Below are 23448 nucleotides of genomic sequence, written 5' to 3' on the forward strand. Positions count from 1 at the left end.
TCCCTACATCCCTTCTCTCCCCAAAATGCAGTGTATTTCTTTCTGGAAGTATTTTTCTTTTTTTTTTTTTTAACGACTATAGCTCACTTCTTAAAAATGTTGCTTGAATGGAATTTACTTCACTTTTCCTAACAGTTCAACAGTCCAAAAATTTGATCTAAAACAAAGAAAACTTTGGCTGTTGGGTAGATAAGTCATTTTCTGCAGATCAGTCTACAACAGAAACTAATTCTTTAACACTAAAAGAATGATCTTTAGACTTCATCTCTGTGCTGCCAGTTTTTTTATTTCAGTTGTCTGGCCAACAATCTGGAAAGAAAAAGTGAATTATAGAGAAATACGTTCCTGAGGGAACCTCTGCTAATGCCTTAAAGAAAGACTTATGAATAAAGCACTTGGGCCAACTCCAGATCAGCTAGGAGAGGTTTGTGGGTAACAGTTTAAGAATGTTTAACACTCTCCGCTTTTCAGCTAGATGCCATATTCTAAGGATCTCTTGGCTATTATGTGTCTCTTCAGATGGCTGTAGGCAGCAGAGATGAATTTACAAGTTGCCTACCGATGCCTTTATTTGGCCACAAACCAACATACAGTCATACATGCGGGTATGTGCCACAAGGATGAAACTCTGTGAGTGGTTCATTCAGAGCTCAGGGAGTGATTCATGCAAGAGAGGACAATAGCTCCCCAAGGGTCTATTCTATTGGAATTGGGGCTGAACCAGGCATGCAACTGTGTCCAAGGGAAGCCAGTGATGTCTCATTTCTGATGAGTCCTTCTACCAATCCCACCCCTTGGAAGAACAAATGAATTGCCTGAAAGCTACACACAGCTCAAGAGCAATGCACAGACCTCCTGAAGCAACCAAGAGTTCTTATTTCCAAGTGTCAGCATTTTCCCTACATATTGCCTACAAGTATTTGCACTTTCCTTCAACAGCACAGACAAGAAACCTATTCCATCAGTGTAAACACGACCTGTTTGAGATGTAGCACAGTACCTGGGACAGATAAGCACTAACATAAGCACTAGAAAAGCAAGAAAAAAATCAACTGACTGAGCACTTTTTAATTACACCCCTAACCTGAAAAATGGCAATGTGTATGTCTATGACAGTTTTCAAGACTGAAATCTGTCTAACAATTAATGGCGCTGATGAGTCTGAAAGCTACTGAAGCTTTTTATTCCTGCAAAATTCACAGAAACAACATCATGCTGTGTTTCATTCCATTCCTGTTTATTGTTCAGAGAACAAGTCAACATTTAGTTTTATTTGGCATATGAATTCTTACAACATGTTGCTTTTTGGCCAGACTTGTCCTTGTGCTAGCTTTTCCTTAAGGAATTCTTCACTTATCAACTTTTTCCCATCTTATCCCAGAAATTATTATGCAATTCTTTCTGGAGTGGGTTTTTTTTTTTCCCATATCAATGATGGGAGTTGGCAATTCTAGAATAATTAACACAGAGAAGATAAGATAGAGCACAGAACATGCAACATAGCATCTACCTATCCATTTCCCAAACTTCTGAGTCCATATGCATCATGTATAGGAAGCATTAACAGAGCAAATATTGCTATGAGCAACAGAAGCATGACAAGTTCCTTCCTGAGTCAGTTAAATAATGTTTAGCACGATACATGAAGGGGAAAATTACAACTGAAAGAATATGCAATATATTACTAGTATCTTGAAAGCTGTTTACCTTGGAACTCAACAGCAATAAGGAGGCTACATTTTGAAGACTGGCATCACTGCATTTTTTTCCTATCCTCTGCACACCTTAACTAGATAAACTGAATTCAGCAGATTAGTTCATGGGCACAGTAACAGAAACTACCTGCTTTGCCCAACAGCAGAACAGTCCACTTGGAAGACTAAAATCCATACCTCTAAAATCCCTTACTTGTCCAGTAATCCCTTCAAGGCTCTTAGAAACAATATTGAGTTAAGTAAGATCAAGGTATACTTCCTACGTCAAAATTCCAAACTGCAAGATCTTTCCCCATCATGAGAGCTTTTCTTTATCTATGAAACACAAAAGTCACTACAAAAATACTTCACAGAAAAGCAGCATCAGTGAATAACATCCCTCCTGGAAATGCCCTACTTAAAAAGTATCTGAACTCAAACAAGTAAGAGATTAAATAATAAAAAAATTGCCAAAAACAGATTTCCCAAGTTGTTAGCTCTAATATCACATACAGAATGAGCCTGACAAAGAACTCAACACTCTGAACACGCACAAACTAGATGGATGATACCCTGAATATATATATTACAAGGAATGATATCCATTCCTTTGAAACTTGTTGCTATGTAGCCCCAAGTGTCATATTTTCCTGCTTTTTTTAAACATTTGGATTACTCGCTTGCAATTGCTCTCCAGATTATTCTGAGTTGCCAAAGGGCAAACAAAGTGCAGGTTCTGATTTGGCAGAAGGATTTTGGTGGCATTTCAATACCCCGAACTTGTACCATTGAATAGCCAGCTGGAAAAGCCAGTGTTTCAAACAAATAAGTAAGTTTGTTAACATAGTCTTCACTGATCGTTTTGCACTCTTCACAGCTGAAGACAGTGATACGTGAAAGCGGGTTTATTGACTAGTTGATTCTCACCATCTAAAGTACTGCTCTAAGCGTTTAGTCCATTTGGAACAAATAGATACTGAAAAACAAATGTATCTTCTGTAAAACTTTTTAATAACTGCATCTGATCTGAACATCTGCTACAGTGACAGAATAATCAGAGATACAAAGTACTCATTTACGGAGGTTTTAATAAAGTTTTGTTCAAAATAACTGTCAGTTTTGGCAGCAACTGGGTAGCCAACTAATACATCCTCCTGATGTTTATTGTCATCTCTGACCACTATAGTCTATGTCTGCATAAATGTGATACTAACTGCTCTAATGTCTCCCATAAAGTTTTAAGCAATAGATAGATTCCATGCAGCTTTCCCCTGGAAAGAGATTGTATGATTGTATGCTACAAAGTTAAAAGAAAAATTAGAAGAAAATATGATGGCACCCATTTGGGATTCTTTAGTCTACTGGTATATCAAAAGTCAGAAAGTCTTTATTAGTGTCCCATAGGACAGTATCAGTGTTGTTGTACTGCACTGCACTACACAATCAATAAACAAATACACAACACAGACAGAAAGTTTATGCTTATAAATCCCCTATAACGTAAGATAAATCTATTTATATTTTAACAAAAGTGCCTAACCAAAGTTACACATGACATCTGTGGCAGGAACACTAAAATACTGTCTTCCTAAGTAGCAAACATCTGCCTTGAACACAACATTATGTCAAAAGAGATAAAAACTGATACAGCCTGGGCTGCACACAGGCAGGTGACGCGCTGCCTGCCTATCTCTACCTGCTCCCTTTTCATCTCTATATAGAAGAATCTGCAGCAATTACAGACAGCTCTGTAAAAGGCATCCAATCAGAAAGAAGCAGACTTTGCCCATTTCAGCTTAATTTGTTGCAAAGCCAGGTGCTCCCAGTGGTTTGGGGAAGAGGTAGTGAGCAGGTAGAAACACCCTGCAAGTTCAGGGGTCACTTGTTGGCAATGCAGACTAACAGGTTACAAAGTAACACCAACTTTCTGATATTCCCAAAAAGCATGCCACACTGAATAAAAGCTCACTACTTTTCACCCCTCCATCTATTTCTGTGCTGAAAAGGACTAAAAGCATGGAGCAGTTCCAAAGAAGAAACATCTACCTAGAGAAATACCTGAAAGTACAGCAAATTTCATTTGCTGCATTTAGTTATAGAGAAACAAATCTGGAGCTCGAAACATTCGAGCCCACGAAATGGCTGTTCTGCAAGAATTTAAAATGGCACAGGCCTTTTGCACACATCAAAAAATAAACAGTAGTTTCTGCTATCTAAGGAAAGAGCTTAAAGGAAGTTAAAAGCAGAGGTCACCTACCAAGCAGGAAGACAACAAGCAAGGCCTCTTCCCATAGGGTTTTTGGTTCTCATCCTCACTCCTCAGAAAAAGTAAACCATGAAGGAACAAACACAAATTGTTCAACTTTTTCCCTCTGGAAGTTACCCATAGGGTAGGGAAAGACAGTCCAAACTACCCAACAATTTCACAGAACAAATTTATCTTATTTTTCTGAGTTATAATACCAGTTATTTGGTATTCAAAAGCTCTATTTGTATCAATAGGAGTGTTATTTCAGTTGTTAATTCCCCGAACTTTCTAATCTCCTTACTTCTGTAGCTCCTACTGCCATTTCTGCCCTCACGATCTTCAAAACCTCCCCAGCACAGACAGCCCACAGACCCTCATGGCCGAGGTGAGTGCTCTGCTCCTTGGAGCACACAAGACATAATGAACTGCTGATCACAGTGTATAAGCCTTAACCAATATTGTTTTCACCATTACACCACAAGGAACAGGCTACCAATAAGAAATTAAACAAAAAATCCGAAATCCTTCCAAATATATTAACCTATTTCACCCATAAGACTGTCATCGACTAGAACTTCAGCCCCCATATACTTATGAGGCCACACTTTAACATCAAAGACACATAAAAGCTTATTATACTTCTAAGATTAAACTCAGACAGTAAATTCACCTCTAACTGTAATCACAACTCTTTTTGCCTTTTGAGCTACATCATTTTAAGAAAAAAGGTATTAACCTCAAACAACACCGGCAACTGCCCCCTTTCAAAATACCTGTAGCACATACAGCACTGAAAATGCTAAAAATCAAAACAAAACCCCCTACAGTAAGAGATTTAGACTGCAAAACCACAAGTTTAATGAGAAACTACCAGACCACCTGGCAGCTCATGCAACGATGACCCTGCTCCCTGTGCTGAGTAGGGATACACAACCTGCAAGGTGGCTCACTATTTTTCTCTTTTAGCCATCCCTTCTAGTCATTACTAGTGGTCAAAGAATGAGGCAACTAGACACTGCTCCTTAGGTTTTTAATATGCAACTCAATCAGAGGCCTCTAAACTGAGAAGACAATCTTTGCTGAATATGAGAAGAAACTCATTTCCTCAAAGTCCCTTGTAGGGAGGAGCCTCAGAATACGTCTCTAAATAGATAAATTACACACAGAAAGCTACACATGAATGACTACACCTACATTTTTCCTAGGACCTTGCGGCATTGCTTTCATTTACAGATACCGGAAAGAAAAAAAGAGTTGTGTGAGGTCCCACATGTGGGATCAAGTTTATCAATCAATTTTCAAGTCAATCAAGTTTATAAAAAATCAAGTTTATCAAATCAAGTTTAAGGCTAAGTGGAAAAAGTATTTTGAACTTTGTAGTCATCCTTCTTACAGTAACAGCTACAAAACTTGTTGATACACCAACAGTATACATTAAATTCAGTTACAACTTTGCGTACTGAACATTTTTAAAAATTCAGCACCCAACCAGTTCACAAAGAAACATCCTACGTAATCATCTGTCAAAAATTCAGTTTTCGTGTTGCTCAGCATTATCATTAAATAAAACTGCATTCCAGCCATTTCTCCTATCCAGCACTCATCACCTAATTTTAAACCAGCTTGCTTTTCTGCCATACTATCACTTTCATTCAAGTTTTAGAAGAAAGAAAGAAGGGATTCTCATTCCTTTCAACACAGCCTCTTCCTGACAACTGCCCAACTTGCAGGCTGAGCAAAGAACAGACTTCATGAAACAAGGTCTGTGATCACATGAACAAAATTTCATAACAACTGTAGTTAAAGGGTTGGGTGCATCCAGAAATTAGGAAAGGGCAGAGTTATAAGCCTTTGATATTGCAAATAGCAAAGAATATTTGCACCTGAACGCTCAGCTGCATGGTATTCACCCTAATAAAACTAACTTTGTCTCTTCCTAATTAAAAGACACTGCACTGGCTTCCGTCGACTGCTGTGGCCATAACTGAAAAAAAACCAAGAGTGATCCAAGTTCTCTTCCTCAACTGATAAAGAGGCAAAGCAGGATTTCTCCTTTAAAATACCTCACAACAAAGACAAGGGAGTACCACAAAATCCCTTAGAGGTTTCTTAAAGCCTATTTCCTACAACTGATTTGACAGTGACAGAACAGCCAGTGCTACCAGCAGATAGCAGCACGCCTCACCAGCATTTTACAAACCAGGATGTGTTTCACCTGGCATATATTTAACATGACTGCCTCCACACTCCTGAATTTGAGGGTAACTTAACACCAAGCTAAGTAAACAGGAGGGGTTTTTAAACTGAATAATATCATGGGTTTCAGTTGTGTCAGGTGAGGTTTAGTTTGGACATTAGCAAAAACTTTTTCATCAAGAGAGTTATTAAGCACTGGAACAGGCTGCCCAGGGAGCTGGGGGAGTCACCATCCCTAGAGATATTAAAAAATTGCATAGATGAGGTGCTGAGGCATATGGTTTAGCTTAGTGATGGGCCTGGCAGTGTATGAGGAGTAGTTGGACTTGAAGATCTTAAAAGTGTTTTCCACGCCTAACAATTCTATGAGTCTGTCAACAAATATGAGATGGACTCAAAGAAAGATACTGAACTTCACCAGGCTTACCTCCATCAGTTAGAAAAGGCAGGCAGTCCAAATGAAATCAATGCCTGTACAGTCAAGACAAGGCCAAAGCCCTGATGAGTCTCCAGATGCATCGGGTTACTGCTACATGTACCACACTCCCTCACCCAGCCCACTGGTTTAGCAGGCTATCTCAGTGACAAAAAGACAACTGAAGCGTAAGAACTAGTAAAAGCAATGAATAAAAACATGTCAGGAAAGATAAAGTTTCACCAACAGCAGTTCCCAGGAAGAAAAAAAAAAAAAAAAAGTTAAGTTGTAAGCTGCCCTCCTTGCCCAGCCCGTGCCCAGGAGGAGCCACTGCTGCCAGCAGGGCCGAGGCGCACAACACGTCCTCAGAGCCAGCACCTGCTGGAGATAACACACTGCCATAGTTAATATGCACATGTAATAAAGTCTACACATAGACAAACAACTAAATATAAGGTGGCAAATGCCAACACAAATTATTGAGTACATCATGCCGATTTTGGTATAACTCTTAGAAAAAAATGAGTTTAGTCTCTAATGAAACGCTTTTACATCCCTAACAGGTAGACAACACTACCTATTTTGGTAGTTACCTGCAACACTAATTCACTATTTTTATTTCCTGCTTTCACAGAATAAACTACTACTCTGCAAGTAATACATGCTAACAAAATTATTATCCAAATGAGAGAACTCATACTAAAAATGTCTTGTTTTGACAGAAATAAACTCTTCCGCTCAGTATCTTGGATCATTTCTATAACAAACCCAATACACTCAATGACTCAATGGATATAACAAAAAGCAATTCTAATGACCTGTCTTAAATTTTAAAAACGTGAGGAATTTCCATTATTAAACCTTTAAAAAACACCAACATTTGTTATTTCCTAGAAGTCTTTCACTCCAACCTTTATCCACAACAAACTTAAAACTGGACTTCACCTTTTCTCAAGTAGTAACTCATGGTCAGGTAGAATTTTTGACATCTCCAAGATTCCTCTCCAGTCTTTCTAAACAAGGGCACCTGCATCTGCAAATTCCTAACTGCGTGAGGCACTCATCATTAGTGCTGGCACTATAGCAAGAGAGCTCCAGTTTGGTGACACATCATAGGACACCAGAAGACAGAGTCCTAGCTACATCCTTGCAAAACCATGTCACTGAGCACATCTCCAGTTGAGCATGGGTGCTCAATGCTTGAACATCTGAGAAGGTTCCTGCTTTTACCACACGAAAAGGCTAACCTTCCTCCACCAAAATCAGCAGCATACACAAATGAAAGCTGAGCAGCGAGACAATTTGAGGAGAAAAATGTTAGTTTAGAGAAGCACAGGGGAAGCAGGATGAGACCAGAGGTCACCCTTGTGGCCCACCAAAGGGAGACTGGCAGCGGGAAGAGGCAGGCTAAAGGACTTGATCTAGGAGACAGCACACACACCACCATCAGAGCCATAGGGATAGTGGCACACTACCAAATTCTGCAGCCACTGGTACTGCTGCTTCATCCCTCATTTCCCTGAGAAATGTGGGATTTCAAAGCTGTAAGAATAAGTAAAAAAAAAAGTAAAAGTAGCAGGTTTTCCTCTCTTCTGGTTTTTGGTGGGTTTTTTTTTTTTTGTGTACAAACAAACTTGAAGAAAAAGGAAGATTTAAGGAAAACAGCAGGAAGGTAGTGTCAGATGCTGGCAGAGACTGGTGCTTGTTGTTTGCACTTCTCTAGAAAAGAAAAACAAGTGAAAGGCTCAGAGAGAACAGCACATTGCGATTTAGCCAGAACAACAAATCAGGTCAACTTTCAATCACCCAACATGGAATGGGGGGAAAAAAATATGTATAAAATCACTATTAAGGTCATTTACTGGAAATTATTTTGCTGCCATAGTTTCAATATTTCATCTCCAAATCATGCTGTATGTTGCAAGTTAAAAAAAAAAGAGAGAAAAATAGAAGAAATACAGTACTAATATATAACCTAATACACAATCAGACCTTATTTTGCAGGCTCTACATGTTTCTACTCCTGTTTAAAAGAGAACAGCAATATAAAAAGCTAAAACTGAAGATATGGCAAAACTATCACAATTAATCTAGCAGCCAAATTTTGCATCATCTGCAGTACTCTTCAGCAGGTTTAACAAAATTCCATACTTGAAAAAATAAAACGAGTTTGTAAGACCTATGTTTCAAATTCCTGTTGTCTCTTGCTGCAATTTTACTAAAAAGCATCTGAAGTTTTTGTGTAAGCTTAGCTTGTTTGTAAGATTGCTGTGGGGGGTGGTGGATCCTAACAACATTACCTTTCCCAATGACTGAACAGACAGCTCATCAAGACTTCACATTCATATTTTACGTATTTATCAAAGTGTGTACACTCATGATACGTTAAATTGCCTCTTCCTTAATACTAACCACATGGACGTTCTGGATGTGACAGTACGTATCAAGTAAGGGACTTAAAAAAAAAAATCTAAGGATGTAAAATACAAATGCCATCTAACAAGGAAGTAAAGACCATGATATTTGCCTTTCATAGTTTGAATACTGGTGTTCCCCCTCGTAGGCACTATTAGTATCACAATCATTTAATAATACAATTTAATTAGAAAGAGGTAACAGACAACCTGATTATATAAGTAAATGAAATAGGTCATGAACTTCACACATACTGAGGCAATAACATGCACGGCAAAAAGTGGGGTTTATATCATTTACAGATTTTAAACCTGGATCTTCAGGAATTACTTTCATTTGTATCCTACAGTAACTTTAAAATATGAAGGTCCCACTTCCTCATAATGGCCCTTCATAATACTAAATACAAAGAGACCGTAATAAGAGTTACTCCAGTTCATTCAAAGCTACAGCTTGTAGCAAACTTGCAAGACAGCCTTTTACCATAGTTTAGTACTGTGAATAAAACTTTTGAAACTAAAATGCAACATTAATAATAAAAAAGTTTCTAAAACATGTATCAAAACACAACAGCCACTCACAAAAAACAGCCATCAAGGAGTAACTGACTCACAAGAGAAACAAAAACCAAACAAAAAATACTAGTGACTGATACTGATAAACCTACTCTGAAAATCTATTATTGCTATTATCACAACTAAAACAAAAAAAATTACTTTATGAAGACAGTCACACGACTGAGGCCATCACTATTCTTATCACACTGTAAGTTCTCACTTGACTAGTGAAGGAAACACATCCAGGGGAAAAAAGGTGTGACAGGGAAGCAGGACACTTTCCTGGATACACTTTGGTAATCTTTTAATAAATCTTCTAACAGAACTGTTAAAAGCAGGTCATCAACCATCAGAACTAAAAGAATTTGCCAAAAAATGAAGACTTTCACCATAATGCCCGCAAAATCTTTTCCCACATAAACTGTTAACAAAGTACTCATAAGAGACAAAAAGATTTCAAAGTTACTCTGTCTTTCATTGTACAACCAGTCATTTACAGAACTGGTTTCATTACAATGCTGTATCTACAAATGAGATTGATCTTTAAAATTATATCACTTAGAAAAATACAAGGCTTGCTCTAAGTCACTAGTGTCCACCAAAGAAAAAATTTGTCCTATCTGAAGAAATAAACATTTAAAAAATTGTAATTACCTATACATAAATTTTAAAATACGTATTTCTATTAATAATATTATCTTTAACATCAGTAACATGCGTATTTTACTTCCACAGAATCACAGAATGTTAAGGATTGGAAGGCACCTTCAAAGACCATCTAAATCCAATCCCACTGCCAGAGCAGGACCACCTAGAGTAGGTCACGCAGGAAGTCATCCAGGTGGGTTTGGAATGTCTCCACAGGAGGAGACTCAACAACTCACCTGGGAAGCCTGTTCCAGTGCTCTGTCACCCTCACAGTGAAGAAGTTTTTCCTGATGTTTCTTTGGAACCTCTTATGTTCCAGCTTGTACCTGTTACCACTTGTCCTACCATTGGACATCATTGAGAAGAGCCTGGCTCCATCATCCTGACATCTGCCCTTTACATATTTGTAAATATTAATGAGGTCACCCTTCAGTCTCCTCCAAGCTAAAGAGCCCCAGCAGCTCCCTCAGCCTTTCATCGTAAGGAAGATGCTCCACTCCATCATCTTTGTGACCCTGCACAGCTCCCTGTCCTTGAACTGGACACAATATTCCAGATGTTGTCACATGAGGGCAGAGTAGAGGAGGAGGAGAACCTCTCTTGACCTACCAACCACAGCCCTGCTAATACACTCCAGGATGCCACTGGCTCTCTTGGCCATGAAGGCACATTGCTGGGTCATTGGTTATCCTGCTGTCCACAAGTACTTTCGATTGTTTTATAACGAAAATAGCAACTTATTAAAGGATATTACTTCTCTCATCACTTTTACTAGGAATAAGCTAAGAAACAGCAAAGACTGTAACTTCTTTGAGGATCAAAATAGCTAGAAAGAGAGTATTAGAAAAAAAAAAAAAAACACAAAAAAACATTGGTTGGAGTACAGTTACAAAACTTAGAACAAAACTGTGGAATCTATGAGAATGAAGTATGAACTAGAAAATACAATACTTAAACCAGCTATACATTGGCCTAAGTCACAGAAATGAAAGACTTAAGTATTAGAAATTCTATGTGTAACATCATAGAATCAAAAGGTCCAATTTAATTATTTGGAGAATAATAAAGTGGTGGAGAAGAGAAATGGGAAATACCTCTGCTGTTAAAGTTACATGATCCCAAGGGCATCAGAGATCTGCTGAGTGAAGACCAAGATCTAAATTATATTCTTTCAGACTTACAGGAGTTATGAAAGGCACCTTAAATATTTGTATACTTAACATTACTTTCCATCTTTGCACCCTGCATATAGTCCAGAGGTTCTATCAGTTACAAAACAAAGTATTTTCAATCCATCAGAAGCAACAGCTGCAGGACACAATGTCTGAAGTATCTACAAGCTTTGAGCTCAAGGTATGGTTATAAAATTAAATATCTAAACGGTTAGGTGTATGTGACATCATAAAAGTAATTTTTCTCAAAGAATTAAGATTTTCTGTTATTCCTCATAAATAACTTTTTCTTCAAAAAATTTTCCTAAAAAATGTCATTTTCTTTTATCTTATAAATATAGCTGTATTAGGAGTCCAAAGAAAGGGAATCAGTACTTGCCTATCTCCAAGTAATCATGATTAGGCTTCATTTTCTGTAAAGGGCACTCTGGAGTTTCTTACCACCATTCTCATGTCTTAAAATCTGAAGTGCAGAGTGCTTTGTTCTTAAGGATGTTACAAAGAAAGCATCATAGCCTTTTAAGTTTCCACTCACTTAAAACTGTGCAGATATAAGACAAGGTACACTGCTTAAATGCTCCTGCTGCCACCTCTCAGCAAGTAGAGGCAGACATCCTCCATGACACTGTTTCACCTAAAAGCTCCAGTAAATTAGGTTTCACGTTCCAAAGGAATCAAATTCTCATCACAGTTGTGTAATAATCCAACAAGCCCTAGCTGTCCCTCTAAATCCTTGAAGGACACTTACTAGTCTCAAAGCCTCTCCAGCTAAAGCTAGTTTTTTCTTATTTGCATATTTAAAAAACACACTCCAACGTTAAATGTTTAAGCTAAACTCGAAGCAACACGAATCTATGGTGATGTTTAAAGTTTATGGTCTAATAAATTCATACAAGGGAAACAACACATTTAAACAATGTAAACTTTGATGCTCTGCTGGCAGTCCAACTGTCATATTGCTGGAAGACACCATCAAGCTGCTCAAATTGGAGGTCTGAAGCAGTTGACCAGCTCTTGCCAGCAACCACTTCTGCCATTTTCCTTCATTCAACCACTTCAACAGTTAGTTCACTCAGAACCGCTGAAGAGCAATTGACAATTTAGAAAGCAGGGGAGTCTCACTTTCTTTTCCAAATGATCAACAAGAAGGAACAGTGACTGGATTTGATCTATTAACTCTGAATCTCGCAGTGTGTAGTGACTAGAAATAACTCACTCTTTCCACAAACTACAGACAGTTCTATTTAATCTGGTTTAAGTGCAAACCACATTCAGATATATTTGTTTCTTCTTATCTATCTAGCACAATTAAGATGCATCTTATTTAGCTAATAAAGCTTGCTAAAAGCTGTCTAAAGCAGAGAGAATTATGTTTTTTAAACATTAAGAATCTAAGTTTCATAACTACTCAAATGCATATAGTTGCATACCCTCCTGACTAGCAAGAGGTATGATCAAATTAGACCAATTAGAATCAACTTTTCTTTAGGAAAAATAATTAACTACAAATGCAAAATAAAATTTAAAACAATTATTTAATCAGGATTTCCTGCTTGCTGATTTAAGTCATGATTAAAATTGGTAATATAATCACTCTGATTTCAGTTAATCCCTCCAGCACATATCCACCCCTGAAGGCTTGTACAGCCCCAGCCTTCCCCCATAAGTTGTCAGTTGGTCCTTCTGCTCTCCTCTTCTGGGACTAAGTTTGACTGAAGTGAATTAAAGCTTACAAGCATTCAAGTTCTTGACACCTACCACAACACCCTCCCCAGGGGAAGGCTGGCTACCGGGATTTTTCTGTTGGCATATCCCAGCATTCTGCTCAGGCATGAAAGAAAGGGGGAAAATTTCCAGAAAGAAAGTGCCTTGGAAGGAAGCAAACCCTTATTTTCCATCCCTAACAGAGCATCTCATAAGAATGGAGTCAAAATGAAGAGAAAAAGAAGATCCAAAACACCTTCAGATGTTCACTAACTCTTCTCTACTGCTACCAAACTTGATTTTTAAGTACTCATTTTTTAAGTACTTGATTTTTAAGTACAAAATGCAGTACTCATCCCTCGTTATCTTCAGCAACCATTAGAAATCTTCCACTTGCAAGCCCACCTGAGAAACTGGGTTATATTATGGTGCCCAGCTCCTGCTAAAAACTCTCCAGTGTTCAAAACTAACTGAAGCACTGGCATTCTCAACAGAAACTCTGACCATTCTCCTTTATCCACCCACCTTCGCCTTTAATCTGAGCAATTTGGCAAACCCAACTTCCCTTCTCCTCTTCGTACAGCTCAAACACACCAAGTCACAGAGCAAGAAGTTCACAAAGTTTTTCACCCACCCACCCTCCCCTTGTGTTTTTTACGTTTTAGGGGATCTGCAGTTCGGGAAATACTGTATTCACCAACTTCAATATTTTCTTGTGCAAAAAAAAATTCAGCCCAGGGGCAAGAAACTTAGTATGGGAGTAATCTGGATTTGGAGGAAATACTACTTCAAAACACAACCTTATACTCTCCATGTTTTTGAGGTAAAGGATTATTTAAGCCTGTCAGATTTCCATAATCTCTGTTCTCGGGTAGCAAAATTCCGGAGACTTAACTTTGACCATGATGCACATACATAGGGTGGCCTTTCCCTGGAGTCTCAACAGTATTTTGCAATCGTTTAAGATTAAAAAAATCCAAAAAGTCCAAAGAAATGTCAAGACTAATCACAGGCCGCAGTTATTACTAATAAGAAAGCTTACTTCAGCTTGATGAAGAAAAGGAAAAATACTTGATGAAAGAAAAAGCAAATAAAGTATAGGTGAGGAAAAAAAAAGAATTAAAGAAATAATAAGCATTTGATTGGAATGGAGATAATAACAAATAAACAAACACAGCCTGTTCTTAAAGATATTAATTCCCTTTCCATTTAAAATGGAATAGATTAATGGGAAATCCCATTCTAAGAAAGAAGTTAAAGCAAAATTAAAACAAAACTACCACTCAAGTCCTAATTTGCTCTATTCTCTGTAGCACTTGCCTTTTAGAAAACCAGATTCAAACAAGGATCCATGTTAAAAAAAAAGGTCATCTTTTCCCATTTATCATTTGGGCATGTTATAAGACCTCGTAAGAGTCTGGCATAAACATCAGCTCACTATGAGAAACACATCTGCAACAAACCAGGAATAATATTGCAAGCTTGAATCTATGAATATCAGTAGAACAACATCAAGTCTTACACAACACCTGCTCATGCTACAGCCAGCCTAAAGAATTATCTATGATTGCTGTGCTCATCCTAAGTAGAAATACGCCAGCATCTTTAAACGTGAAGTGTTCCCGCAGAAATTGGTCAAATCCATTAAAATTCCCAATCTACAGCTGAATGATAAAAGACAACGAACTTAATGAGAACTTACTGGTTAAGCAAATAAAGCAGATGCATTTTTATACAACCAAACAACAGAAAACAGCAACTCTGGAAGTTTTATTAAGATGAGGTAATTTTCACAGTCACGGGCTAATGCACTGTATGTAGCATGTGTGACACAACCTGGCATCTAAAAACATTTTCTAGAATAGAAGCTTAAGGAGGAAATAAGCTGTACTTTCATGCTCAGACACACACATTTTAGGTAACAATAAATGCAAATAGTATATATTTATCGATTTTTTTAAAAAGTCACTAACAAAATTTGCTACAGCTACATTAGTTCCTCAGTGTCAAATACATGGCATGAGTTTATTCACCATTTTGTCATCATACGTTAACTTCGAGTTCAAATTTGAAAACTGATATTCACATTCCTGTCATGGTAATTCAAAGTTGTATTTGGCATTTTGTTTTGCTCTCAGCAAGTGTTCAAAGCCAACAGCACACACACAAAATAACTTGCAAAACATCACGCTTGACTACCAAACACTGTGGTACTGCCTCCAACCTCAAAGGAGAAGCTATTCCACGACACTCACATGTACCTCCCAAAATCTCTTCTGTCTCTCTCCCTTGTTAGCAATGGCCTGAACATCCACCATTTACAAAACAGCACTTAACAGCTATGCACTTTGTTTTGTTTGTTATTCTCACCAAGTAGTTAAAAGTCAAGAAACTTCAAACAATTGCAATTTAGCTACACAGTCACACACTGTATGTAAAATAATAGTGTATAGCAGTCCTCCTAAATTCCTGATACCGCAGAGCTTTTGAATAAGGGACCACATATCCCACATGTAACTTACTGGCATATAAAACAATTGTCACAACTATGGACACTAGCAAGCTACACTGAAACACAAACAAGAGACAGTTCTGGTGCAACAAAAGCGTACAGATGCAACTGTATTCAAGTCCACCCTAGTCCTTTCACACTTCAAAACCTTAAAAAAATTCTAATCTATACAGCTAAGCCACAATGCCCCTGTAAGTCGAGATTTGGAAGACAACCTCCAATGAAAAATGTCACTGTGAAGTTATACTGCATTTCAAAAAATACTTTGTCTAATTTCAGAGGTATTCCCCAAGCAGTCCTTTTTTGATACCAACAAGGCATTGCATTCTCTTCAAAAAAATAACTTTGTGTGATCCTTATATATGCCAGAGCTACTTTCTTTGACTTCTCCACATTAAATCTTCAGAGAATATTTTAAGGACTTCCTAAATCAGGGTGCTGAAGGGTTCTCTTCTTAATATAGCAGAACTTTTAAAAGCCCATATGAGAGATGTGGGCTTATACCAAACTTTCACAGTGAATCACAGGTAACGTCAGATAAACCACAGCACAAGTGGTGCACTCAGTGAAGGCCTGCGCATCCCAAGGCAACATGGGCATAACTCTCACAGAAGCCAACCAAAGTGATCTGAATCCAGAAAAAAGGCAGCCAGTCTGGGCCACAGACTCAGTCGAAGCACCAAATGCACTGTATCTGGAAATATTTCTCACTTAAAACCCACACAGGCATCAGCAACAAGGCAGCTCTGATCCAACGTGGGCCAGCAGCCTCGTGAACTGCTCCAAAGCTCATAACCTCTGTTAACATCACAAGGTTTCACAAGTTCAGAACCAATGAGAGCACAAACTCCTATAAATACACTGCACTGCAAACACTGCACGCTTATTAGGTTGATCTGACGTCATTCTTTCACATATATTAGCCAATATCTGTGAACATGGTGACATGTTTATACTTCAAGGCCTATTGCTTTAAGACAAGATACTTGACTGTAAAACGTACATACTTAAAGGTGAGCTTGATACCATTCCCCAAGCATGGATGCAATGTATAAACCCAAGCATGGCTGGCAGCTTACGTTGACTTTCACATAGAACTACCTAGTGAGGACACACAATTATCACCACCCAGGAACACCGTGCAAATAGAGTACTTTATAGTACCAAGCAAGCACCAGGGTTTTGATTACTCTGTAACCCTTGAATCTGTATTAGAGGATACGTATCACACGACACAGGAAAATCCAACAGCATGAGTCGAAAGAAGGAAAGAAGTAAAAAGCATCAGCATCATCCTGTCAAAAATTATCACAAAAACATTTTTTCCTTGTCTAAACAGAGGCACCCAAGGAATACCATTTTCCTTTCAAACAGAGATATAAGTCATGCTGCAATGATCATTTCAGGCTTGTATATCGAGTATCTGAAATATATCCAAACCCACCTCACGTATGCAATCTACACGAGCATTATATGCAAGCATATTCATAACAAGTGTTGCAACACTAAAGAAACCTACTTTCGATAAACTTAAACGGGAAATATTTGGCTGGTGGTGGTTGTTTTTCTGAGCGCTTCAGTTTCCCAGAGAAGACAAGCACAAAATGCCTGCCACTTTACTCAGCATCTTTAACGTATACCATAATTCCTTTCCAGGTATTTTCTAGAGCATTTCATGTCAATCTACCTGCAGGAGCGTGTGCAAAAGTGACACAGAGTGATACAAGTCTGACAACTACCGGCACGGAAAATGGAGAAACACAGAGTGCATTATACATTTTCAGGATGTCGGATCCCTGTCACCAAGTCCTTACATTGCTTATCAACAACAAGAAAAAAAAAACAAGCAAATAGCTACAGGAAGACCTGAAAAACAAAGACTCCCCATTTTCACTATTGTTTCTATTTTAAGTTAGCAAGTTTCCTGCTTGGGCAATGACGTTTTGAAGACGCTAAGAGAAACGCTACGTGGTAGTCATTAAACTGGAGTAAATAAGTAAAATTAAGAAACTGCTCAGTATATAAATATATCTGTGCATAAAAGTTCTCTTCCGCCACTAACTGGCATTCAGCAAGTAGTTATTTTAGCTAAAAGCACCGAACAATTCACTAGCTGTATAACTACTACATCTTGTGGCAATGCATTTCAGCGCAAGGAAGAAAACCAGACAATACCCGAAAGGGAACGGCAAAGGGACTTGTTTGCTCATAACCTTCATACAGATATTCCTGCAAACACCCACAACACCCTGCTGTCGCTGTCGGTGTAACACAAGAGGGGAGGAGCAGGAGAGGGAGGAGAAAAATATTATCATCTAAGGCGTGATGGAGGACAGGAGAAAGTTGCAGTCATTCCGTGGTGGCCATAAGGCGCCCTGTCACTTCTGGCCGTAAAAGCGGCTGCCCCCGAGGGCGCCTTCCCCGCGAGGACGAGCCCTCTGGTGTCGGCCCCTCTCTCCTCCCCACCTCCATGATGCCAAAAGTGCCCGACTCCCTCCATCCAGCAACAACGGCCGCATCCTCCGGCGCAGCACTTTTACTTTGCCGCCGGCGGCGGGGAAACGATTCCGGGGAGGACGCGGCGAGCGGCCGCCCGAGGAGAGCCGCCACAGGAGTAGAGGAGAGCGGCAGGCGGACGGCCAGGGAGCGCGGGGAGCACGGCAGATCTCCTCCGCGGCCCGGCGCGGGGGGGAAAACAACGAGGCGCCGCCGCGCTGACGAGGGGCGGCGGAAGGTGCAGGCGGGGGCGGCGGGGCCCCGCTCGCCAGCGCCCGAGGCGCCCCTCGCCACCGCCGGGCCCAGCGCTGACCCCGCGACGCCACCACCGGGGGCACCGGCCTCTCCTGCCGCCGCTCCCCGCCAGCCCGGGACCGGCCTCCGGCGGCGGCTTGCCGGGCCCCTCCCCGAGGGCCGGGTACCCCGCGCAGCCCCGCGGCGCGCTGATTACCTTCCTTGGGCGGCTTGCCGGGCGGCGTGCCGTGGAGCTGGGAGGCCGCCGCCGCCGCCGCGGAGCAGCCCTGCAGGCTCGGTGGGGACGTGGAGAGCCGGGACCAAGATGGCGGCCCCTCCAAACTTCCACTGCTACTTTGGACACTCATCAAGCTACTTTCCTGGAGCCCGGCAGCCGCCGGGGGCGGCGGGGGAGGTGGCGCGGCGGGGGGACACCCAGCGCCGCGCTCATGGCCGGGGGGCCGGCCCGACACCGGCGCGGGAAGGCCGCCGGCGGGGAGCGGGCTCCGGAGGCAGGCGGGGCGCGGGAGAGACGGGGCGCGGGGCCGGCGCAACCTGCCCGCACCTCTGCACTGCGTCGCCGCGGCCGCCGCCGCCGAGCAGCCGCCTGTGTCTGAGGCTAACCTTCCCCGCCGCCGCCGCTGCCGCCGGGGAGGGGAGGGGAGGGCGCAGGCGGGGAGGGGTCATGCGCAAACACGATCGCGAGCCGAGCGAGCGCCGCGCTCCGCCGGCGCCCAGCCGAGCCGCAGCCGCCCAGGGGCGGCGGGCGGGGAGCGGCGCCCTCGCACACGCACCTGCCCCGCGACCCCGCCGCCGCCTGAGCGCGCCGGCCGACTCGTGCCTCCATGGCTGCTCCCGGCCCCTGCCCGGGGCCGCCCCGCAGCCATCCGCCGGCTAACCGCCTCCACGCCCCCCTCATCCCCGCGCACGGCAGGCCCGCGGCGGGGACCTCTCCGCCCCGCCCCGGAGCGCGCATTCCGCGCCGCGGGCAGCGCTCCGCCGGCCGCCGCGGCGGGAGCAGAGATTGCTCCACCGAGGCCGTGGCGCTTCCCTCCACCCGCGCCGCCCGAGCGGCCCGACCCGACCCGCCGCGCCTTCCCCCGCGCGCCGCCGCCACGGCCATGGTGGCGAGGGGCGGGAGCGGAGCCCGTACGCGCCGCTGCCGGGGCTGGGGCCGTGCCGCCCGGCACCACCCCGGCGTGGGACCGCGCGGGGCGAGCCCAGCCCGCTGCTGCGGTAAGTAAGGGGCAGGAGCAGCGGGGCTCCCAGGCAGGTTCTAGACGAACGTTGTTTTTGCAGCTTTTTCTCCCTGGGTCGAGGCCTCCGCCGGATTTCAAGTGTTTGTCTTTTTCCGAACAGGACCGTGTGGCTTCTCGAGGACCTAAGAGAAGCCGTTGCTGAGAGAGAAGGTGGTTCTCGCTCACCAGCCGATTACCTACGTCCCTGCAAAGCAGCAGCTCCCACGAGATGAAACTCGGTCGGGAGCCATGTGCCAGGCCCTGCTTCCTCTCACCTGTCTTGCCCAACAGGCTGGGAGTCCCAGCTGGGAACTGACCCTGACCTGTGCCTCTTTCAAAACGTACCTTTCCACTTTGAGTTAGACTGAAGTACAGACATAGTGGAATTTAAACTCTTTTTTTTTCCCTCCCTTCTTTAAAACTAACAGAGTCTTCATTGAGAATGTGAGATAATGGTAAAATCAGTTTTGGAGCAAAGCCTTTTTATTTATGACTGTAACTTACATAGGACAATGACTTTGGCTTTAAAAAATATGGTGTGCAGAGATGTTTCTGCACACTTTCATATATATAAAGAAGTATATTCATCAGCCAGGCATGGCGCTCAGTTTGTGGTTGCTGTGTGGAGACATCCTGGCCATCTACTAACCTACTTTCCCCTCTATTTGAGAATAGCTGGAATAGATTACTAATGTTGGGTTGCAGAGCTGTGCACCCGATATTACCAATGCTGTCTCTTCCTTTTAAAGTGACATCTGTCAGATTATCTAAGATCTTCACCTCCCACAAATATATAGCATAGCTGCAGGTTTCTTAGCAATTTGATATTGAAGTAAAAATTTGTATGTTTACTTACTAAATAAGCCTGTGCCAGGACATATATTTAGTAACAGCTGTACATTTGGGGTTTTTTGGCAGAGATAAGTGATTTGATACTTCAACCAAGACATGGTTTTAAGGACTGGATTCTAGAGAAGAATTCTCAGGCTTTACCCAAGCGAGTTACATGAAGAAATTGCTAGTACTTAGGCATGAAGTAAAACAGTGCTAGTTCACTCTGACTGCAATATTAATACTTGGCAGCTGGCATAGAAACTTCTTGCTAGGTTAAAAGCAAAACACATTCATAGTCTCACAATCCATATGATAGCATAAGTGAATGTGCACCTCATTTCTTGATGGGTATATATCCTGCTGCAGCATGCTGCTTTTAAAATCTGCCAAGTAAGAGTAAGTTCGAGAAATTCAGTCTCTTTGTTTACACTCATTTGCATCTACTTAATACAACCCCCTGCTACCCTTACAAAAGCATACATAAACAAGCATTCTTTCTGCCACTTTTGCTTACAAACTGTTGCCTACAAGTCATTCCACTGATATGGCTCAGACTCGTTTAAATAAAGCATCAGTTGCTTTGACTAGGGGAACAGGATATGAAGAGAAAGATCTCATTCATTACTTGTATCAGACATGCAGTTTAAATCTTACACCAAGGTGTCTGTTAAAGTGTCGTAAATGAACACTGAAAAATAATCAGATCTTTGCAATATCTCGTCATGTCTTGGAAGGCACCTCAGTGAGGGACCAGGTGTGAGTAGGCAAGTACTGCAGGACTCTCCAACAAAATACTCATTAAACATAGCCGGCAAGCTGCAGATACCACAATACCCGGGAGCAGGGACTGATCAGATGAGGTAACTGATACATGAGTAACATGTTTACATCTCGGTTCTAAGTAAGACTATTTTAAAATTACGTCAACAATTCGAAAGAAGGCCTCAAATTCATGAGACGATTGGAAGAAACAGAGATAGAAGAGGGACTTGATTTAGCAAGCCTGTACTTCTAGGAATGAGTCAAGAGTTTCCAGAATGATGATAAGTGACACCGTCCTTGGAAAAGTTAAGCTATAAACTTCCAAACTCAAATCAATCTCTATTAGCTAGAGATCAGAAAAATGTCAGGAATCAGAGACTGTTCGTGCCTTTACTTCAGATGCTTTTAGTGTCTGTTTTCTTCACCTGTTTCTTTTGAATAGAGTTCTAAAATATGCCCAACAAGAGTATTTAATCTTTACCTTTTCATATATTTAACCAGAAATATTTAACATATAGCCTTTTCCCATCTTCTTGGACTTGGAGCAAGTAATGTTCTTTGATAGACAGTAGAGCAGCCCAGCCTTGTTTCTATCCTTTTATCAAACAAGCAATTCTCTTCTGTAAGCAATATTGATTATTTGCAATGCCAGTGAAACTGAGGTTGGGTTTGTTGAGAACCTTTCAAATTCTTTGTTAGTTCTGTGTCATCCTAGCACAGATAACACCTGTAGTGGTATTTTCTTAAAGCATAAGCTATAACAACATGCCACACTATATATTTGCCAATATATATTAATTTTATACATAGATAAATGTATACACACATGTACACACATACTCACCTATGCCATATATAGAAGGACATACACACCCCCTATAGCTGCCAACACCAACAGCCAATCTGATTCATCGATCAGAGCAGAAAAATCTTGTTACTAAATAGACATTCCAGTACAGCAGCTTGAGTAGAAAACGCCTAAATTATTTCACCATCAAAATGATGTATTTGTGACATTTCTAGGTTAGATGGAATGTAGTATGCTGGGAAAACATAACTTGGGAGAAGAAAACACTGGGCTTTGGTGAATGCTAGAAGTTTGTAGCTCAAACAATCTGTATTTTCTTCTGCTGGCACAGCTGAGTACATGTATGGACTTTCCCTGTATCAGACCATAGTGCTGCTGGCCAGTCTGGGCTGGAATAATGACTAGAATCTTCCAGTCTGTGTCCTGTAGTTCAGAAGATTGAAAATGCAGTTTTGGCACAAGTACAAGGTAAAATGCCAAGTGACTGTGACAGCAAGTACTTTGCTCAGATTGTAATGGCTTCTGCACCTGATTCTCACGTAGCATTTATATTTAGAAGCAAATAGGAATGTTGCAGTTGCACTAACATTAATTTTCAAGTTAAAGTTTTCTAAGACTGTTTTAGAGCAATAATATTTTTATAGGAAAAAGTTATTCAGATCTTGATTACATTAATTTTGAGGCTCACTGAATGAGAGCTGTCTCTCTGAGCCATATACCGCACTACATGCTTTATAATGTTTTTAATATAGTACTTGCTAGCAACTCCGAGTTGCAAGGTAACAAAAACATACATAAATAATATACTAGCAAAAATATCTTCCCTAAATATACCAGCATATCAAGATGCAGAGAAGCAAAAAATGAAAAAAATGGTATCACATTAAGCCTACATTTGAGAAATAGACACAAACACCATATAAGCACAGATCTATTTGTATCATCCATGTAATTGTCATAAACTGCATTTACCAGACCCTTGATATCATCATCAGTCAAGATCCAGTGATCTACCTCTGATTATTTGTACTCCAAATCTCTAAGAAGCCTGCAAACAATTTCCCTTCAACCCAAACACAAATATTAAATGGTGTTGTGTTTTTTTAATCATAGAAACGTTCCTCTTGACTCCTGTCTCATTGCTGTAGCTACCAAGATTATTAGCTACATTCCAGTCAGAATCAAGGACAGCTTTACAATTTTTATGTCATTTCAATAATAATAATTTTAAAAAATTGGTTTAAATGTTCTCTGGTGAAGAAATGAAAATCCCCATTCTGATGGATGCTACATTCACTTTCTTTTTCCCCACCTGTCTGTTTTCGTTTTATTCTGTTGCTTTTCTTCCCATGTCCCTTGCAATCTGTTTGTCTGCAATTCCCTGCAATTTTTTTTTTCCTACACTCAGACTATTCCTTTTATAATGCTGCACTCAGGTAAACAGGCCCCTCTTATCTCTCAGGCTTCTTCTCCATCTTTTTTTTAAGCTCATGCTTTTCCACACATCTTTCATAC

At 41.0% G+C, this 23448-nt stretch overlaps 1 protein-coding gene across 2 annotated transcripts in view; it reads right to left on the reverse strand.

The window, feature by feature from the left end:
* TLK1 (tousled like kinase 1) overlaps positions 1 to 19152 on the reverse strand; it is a 71195-nt gene extending 52043 nt beyond the window's left edge. The window contains exon 1 of one of the 2 annotated variants that reach the window (XM_062005017.1): positions 19086 to 19152. Coding sequence is in view for 1 of the 2 variants with exons in the window: in XM_062005016.1 (XP_061861000.1) it covers positions 18509 to 18659 (151 nt within the window). In the remaining variant the exon portion in view is untranslated. Of the gene's footprint in view, positions 1 to 18508; positions 18950 to 19085 lie in introns of those variants that run through there. The other variant, XM_062005016.1, reaches the window with a different exon arrangement.
* Positions 19153 to 23448: the final 4296 nt, after the last annotated feature.

The sequence above is a fragment of the Colius striatus genome, chromosome 11, assembly GCF_028858725.1.
Source record: "Colius striatus isolate bColStr4 chromosome 11, bColStr4.1.hap1, whole genome shotgun sequence".
Classification (NCBI taxonomy): Eukaryota; Metazoa; Chordata; class Aves; order Coliiformes; family Coliidae; genus Colius; species Colius striatus.